General features: G+C 37.4%; 1 protein-coding gene across 3 annotated transcripts in view; it reads left to right on the top strand.

The window, feature by feature from the left end:
* The window catches only part of LIX1 (limb and CNS expressed 1), a 60,191-nt gene that overhangs the window by 23,441 nt on the left and 30,460 nt on the right, over positions 1–6,290 (top strand). For all 3 annotated transcript variants that reach the window (XM_040447927.1, XM_040447925.1, XM_040447915.1), the window contains one exon: positions 3,558–3,721. In XM_040447927.1, coding sequence (XP_040303861.1) covers positions 3,558–3,721 — 164 coding nt within the window. The remainder of the gene's footprint in view (positions 1–3,557; positions 3,722–6,290) is intronic.

Below are 6,290 nucleotides of genomic sequence, written 5' to 3' on the forward strand. Positions count from 1 at the left end.
CCTGGGTGGCGCAGTCGGTTAAGCGTCCGACTTCAGCCAGGTCACGAGTTCGAGCCCCGCGTCAGGCTCTGGGCTGATGGCTCAGAGCCTGGAGCCTGTTTCCGATTCTGTGTCTCCCTCTCTCTCTGCCCCTCCCCCGTTCATGCTCTGTCTCTCTCTGTCCCAAAAATAAATAAACGTTGAAAAAAAATTTAAAAAAAAAAATAGAAAAGCAGAATCAGGATGAATACTGTCAGAAAAGACTAGAGATATGAACATTTCTAGAAGAAACTGACCAGCTATGTCAAATACAGTTAGAGGTCAAATACATAAGAACTGAAAATTAAGATTTGTTGGTATTTGCTAGATCAGTTTCAGCGGAATAAAGTGCAGAAAAATAAAGTCAGATTGTGGAGGGTTAAAAATGAATGGAAGATAAAGAATCAGAGATAGTAATATAAGATATTCTTTCTAGTAGCTTAGCCACAACAGGAAAATATTAATAACTAATAGCCAAAAATAGTCCCAAGGTTGAGTGTTTCATTTAATTGACTGATTGATTGATTCATTATCTTGAGCATGCCTATGGCTGCTGAGAAGTTGTGAATAAAGAGGAAACCTTTAAAAATAGGAGGTGAAGAGAATTACTACCAGAACAATGCCAGTTGAGACTGGAAGAAATAATGTGGATCTGGGCACTTGAGCAGATGGGTCACTAGATGTGGGGATGGATATCACATGCTTGGTAGCCCAATTTTTTTCTGTAATAAGGGAGACAGGATCATTAGCTGAGCATCAAAGGGCAATTGTGGCTAGGGACTAAATTGTGTAGTGAGGCCTATCCTCAAACTTGGGTGGTTTTCTTCAGCAGAACTTAAGCCTCTGCTTGCATTTCCTTTGACATTGCCCATAAACCTTGTTGTTACTACCTCAAAAAAAATAAAGGATCATATGTTTCATAAATAGAGTATCCTCTGCTATACTGATTCTTTGGAATTTCAAATAGCAAGCTGGCCTTCTTCCCTTTGCACTCCATTCATCAGGTTTTCCAGTCGACAAGAGGAGATAGAGATAGAAAGATGGATTGTGTGTGTGCATGTACATATGTTGTACTCTTTAGAGGTGATGACATACACAGAATTATCAAAGAAGTCTTCCAAGGTTGCAGAATGAAAAATTTGAAAACTGCTACTCGTGTTCATATAGAAATCTACTTATTACATACCTTTGAACTCTTTAATCCACATAGCTTTGCATGCCAAAATTCTTGTGTTCATTTTACCTAGACTATCATGAGTCTTCATCTTCCAACTTCAGTTCTCAGCTTAAATTCATCCAACAGTGAACTGACTTAAAATAGCAGTCTATTGTGCCTTGTGGACTATCAGAACAACAGTTTACTGGCTTTTGTTTTAGGCTTCAGTCTTTAAGACATCCTGCTGAATTCTGGTGGTCACATGCAAGTAGAAATGCAAACCAGAAAGCTCAAAAATCCTTGCTTTCTTAGAGCTGGGAGGCCAGGGAAGATGAGTAGCAAAAATACAGTTTAGGATATAAAAGTTCTATTTAGAAGTACATCAACTGGTAGAAAATATTATTCAAATATTTTTGAATAAATGAAAAACTCTGTAATGACCAATCTCACCTTGACCACTTCAACATGTACTTTTTAGTTAATTCACCTACACCCTCTGATAGTCTTATGTTTTCCTTTTTGTTTTTCAAAACACTTCTTAAATACTAACCATTACAGTTTTAAAATATACACAGGCATCTGATTCCTTAGGCATCTTGAGAATTTGCCTGAACTGTGCACTATGAAACTGATCCACGACCTAGGAATGAGGTAAAGGCACCACGTGCTCTAGTAAACAACTTAGAAGGTGGTTGTGCATTGTTTTTGCCTCCAGGTTAAACTCTGTGACTTTCCTGACTCCCTGAAAATTATTGAAGCCCAACATTTTGAAGCACAGTTAGGAATGTATTTAGGAGAATGCAAAGGACATAGGCACAATATTATGCAAAGACTGTTTGGAAGAACAAAAACTATTTAATCCAGAACTTGAGGAAACCTGAGAATTGTCTGTATTAGTATACTTTCATATACAAGTGAAAGACACCAATACAAAATGATTTAAGGAGAAAGCAGATTCATTGACTCAGGGGCTCAAAGTATTTCTTTGGAACTTAGTCTTTCTTTCTCCATCTCTTGGTTTTACACTTCTCTGTGTTGGCTTTCTTCTCAGCCACGTTTCTCCCTTGCTTGGGCAGTGCCACACTTACCTCCTATCCTCCCAGCAACCTAGTGAAAAAGGGGAGAATCTGGTCTTCCAACATTTCCAACAGAAGTCCTGCACTCATTGGTTCTAAATGACTTGGCTTTGGTCAAATCTCCATCCCTCAACCCTGAAGAAGACATGGTTGAAGGAAAGATGATTGTTTAAATAAAACCTTTATGCTATTCCCACAAAGAGGGGAAGCAAATGCCAGGCAGGCAAAAACAACAGATGTCCTATATTGCCTTCATGTATGTGGTGGACTTTCATGTGGATAAGGGGATAAACTTCTGTGAGGCCCCAGAAATGAGAAATAGACCACTTGCAGGAACCTTACAGGAAAGCAGATTTCAGCTTACTCCCAAAAAGGATCTTTTCACAGAACCATTAAGAGTTGAAACGGGCTGCCTCAAGGTGTGCCAAGTGCCAGCTCCTTCCCTATGTTAAGGCGCAAGCCAGATAGGCAGCTGTCAATAGTGTTGTGTAAGACATTCCTACATTAGGCAGAACTTTGCCTGCATGACCTGTAAGGTCTCTTTTGATGCTACAATTCTATTATCCTTGTTAATTTCCACAATTCAATTTGCAGTACAGGATAAACAAACCAACCAAATTTGATCTGAAACTTCTGCAGGCTATCACAGGTCATTTAATCTAAAACACATGGCTATAGCCATTACTATGTTTTCTGAAGTCATCTAACAGACGTAGTCCTTAACAAGGTCTCCATGTTATTAGTTTCACTTATGGCTTTTTCCAGCCTCCTGCTTATTACACAATTGCCTTTCATTCTCCTTTAGATTGGGATGGAGAGGAGCATGAAAGAGTTTTCTTCTTTCTGCCTGTCTCCTCTTAAATCTTATACTAGGTGGGTCCCAATTAAAATCGCATTGTTTATATCTTTACCTCCAAATTTGGCTTTCACTTTGTAAGTGTAAGAATCTAGGAGAAATGGGAGCAGGGGCCATGGATAACCATAGCTCTAAACAAAGTTTATTGAAACAAATTTTCAAAGAAGAAAGAGTGACGTTTTTAATTTGATATTAAAAATTAATTTATAAAGTAAATTTAATATACTGCAACATTATTAGAATTAGGGTACCAAACCACTTGAGCCATACTCATAAAGAGATAAACACATTTGCATTAAATAGGAAAGCACTCCCTCCCACTCCCACAGTACATACTGTTCTGCCTAAATTGGAAATGACATGTTACACAATCCAGCATGCAAATAAAATTTTGTTTTTGCCAGAGTACATCCTTCCTTAATAACCGATTGTGTTTTTTTGTGTTTTTCAGTGAATGTTGTGTCAATGTTACAGGAATTTTGGGAAAGCAAGCAGCAGCAGAGGGCTGCATTCCCAAGTGAAGGCGTGGTGGTCTATGAGTCACTGCCATCTCCAGGACCGCCCTTTGTGAGTTACGTGACCCTCCCAGGGGGAAGCTGTTTTGGCAACTTTCAGGTAAGAAACAACCATAAATTGGTCAGGAAAAGTTAATTGGGTTAAGAGAGTAAGTCGTTTTATAAAATGGTAACATTATAAGCTTTCTTGGTCGTAGTGAAAAATAAGTTGTGTCACATTCCATTATATATACAGGTTGGTCAGGTGTTCCAATTTTTTTAAATGTAAGTGTTTTAAATTAAGTGATGTTTCTTTGTGGAAAATTAATTTTATAGCATTTTATTTGCTGATAGCTGCTGCCTTTCCCCTCAGAATATTTTAGAATAAACCATACAGAACAAGGAAACTCTTGCAAAGTCCTTCCATCAGGGGCCTTCCATCGATTTTATAATCAAATGCTAATCAATCTACTACACACCAAAGCACGAACCAACAGCAAAGGTTGAGACTCACAGGTCTGAGTTCAGGCACTTGTACTAAGCCCAACTTCTGCCTCTGAATAACTGTATATCCTTGGGAAGCTGATTTTAACTTCTTGATTTCGCTGATTTTGAAATGGGGAATAATATCCGTGGTGTTAGTTGGGAGTCATATCAGATATATATGCAATATACTTATATGCACATACTAGGTATTCTAAGTATTTTTTGGTAATTATTATAAAGGCTCTTTTAGTTGGTTAAATCTTTATTTTGTTTATGATTAACGTAAATGATGATGCATTTCTAGTTGTATATCAACTCACACAAAAACATTGCCTATATTAACCATCAACTTATGATTGTCCAGTGTATATGACAAATATTCATTGACTAGGAAATACCAAGCATTGGGCCAAGTGATGAGGATATAGTCCATACCTTGAAGAAATAAGTGTGCAAAAAAATTATAGTAATCAAATAGTTATAGATGAGGGTCAATGAAAACATAAAGAAGAAACTTCTCAGTTTACCAATCACCTTTCTAAGTACTCCTTTAATGCAGTAACTTTCTCTCTCAATTTTCCATAACTGGCAAAAATGCTTTAATTATAGTTTATGAACTATATGATCAACAAGCATTCAAGTTTCCCTCTTAGGTTTGACAACTAGGAACCCCAGAGGCAAATTTACAGTGTACCTCTTTGCAGTGTGAGTCTACAAAACTTAATGTCACGTAATTAAGGACTAACATTATACTTGATATTATTTATATTTCTACCTTTACTCTCCCTTTGAACCTAGTGTGCCTTACTCATTTATTTTATCCTGCTACTATGTATCTATTACTTGTTATTTCAAACCTTTATGGAGTGAGTCTAATAAATAGACCCAAACCATGAGGGTGTCTTTGCCAGTCAATACAGGGGACATGACATTCCTAACATACAGAATAGTATGTGGAAAGGCCTGGAGGAAGAGAAAACCACAAGCACTTTCAGACTTTGGGAAGCCTAAGTGTGTCTGTGGCAGGGAAATGGTAGGAGATGATGGAATAGGCACTCATATCAAACCATAAATTTTCTTCATACTTTGCAAAGGAGAACAGGTTCTATTCTGTATACAATCAGAACCCCTGAAGGATTCTGAGCAGGAGACTGATACATTCAAATGTGTTTCAGAAGGATTATTCTGACAGTAGCATGACAGTAATTTTCAGGAACTGTTTTCAAAACTTCTGGCCCAGCCCACTACGGAGGTCTTGCTTTCTCCTACCCTGAACATTGATCAACAGTGGATCTCTATTTGACCTCTGACTAATGACAGTGAGTTGCCTAATGAAGATGATTTGAAGGCAGGTCTAGAAGCCTCAAAACAGAGTTTAACATAACCACAGATACTTAGACAAGGATGAGGGAGAGGGGAAGGGGAAGAAAGGCAGCAACTGAAAAAGGGATTCCCAAATCATGTGAACCTGCAGGCCCATCATTGAGCATTCTAAGGTGAAGTCTGCCTACTCATACAGAGCTTCCATCAGACTTCTCATTCAGAGGAGACCTTCTAGGCAGAACTTGCTCTGTGGCAGAACTACTCAGCCACAGAACAAGGTCTTGCCAGCCACCTGAATGAATCTCTTTGTCCATGAATGTAAATGGTCTAAAGACCACCAAACATCTGAGGAAAACTAAAAACAGAAGAGAAAGGCCAAGTCAAACAAACATAAGAATATAAAGAATTCAAGCAACAGATGACATAAGAGAGGATTCCAGTGAGAATCCTCAGAAAATTGTGGAAAGATATTTATCCTTGAAATAGCTATGAAACAAGGCAGGGAACAAGAAATTTAAAAATATGGTTGCCAAATTAGAATAATAAAAATAAATAAATAAAAGAGGAGTAAATAGATGAGTGGACATAGGTCACAGCCAAATTAGTAAAGGATGACAAAGTAAAGATTTTATTAGTAAAGTAAATGTTCTACAACATAGAGCAAAAAGACAAAGAGATGGGAAAAAAATTAATACAGGAGATAAGGGTATAAATCCTGGAGGCAAACGTTAATCTCATAAGGGCTCTAGAAAGAGACAAAGGAAATAGTGGTGAATAAATATATAACAGAAACAATTTTCTTTGAGTTAAGAAGTCACAAATTTTCATATAGAAATGAAAATTTATTTTACATTTCTATAATGTAAAATTTCTATAATATG

The sequence above is a fragment of the Herpailurus yagouaroundi genome, unplaced genomic scaffold (assembly GCF_014898765.1).
Source record: "Herpailurus yagouaroundi ecotype Mexico unplaced genomic scaffold, PumYag 29, whole genome shotgun sequence".
Lineage (NCBI taxonomy): Eukaryota > Metazoa > Chordata > Mammalia > Carnivora > Felidae > Herpailurus > Herpailurus yagouaroundi.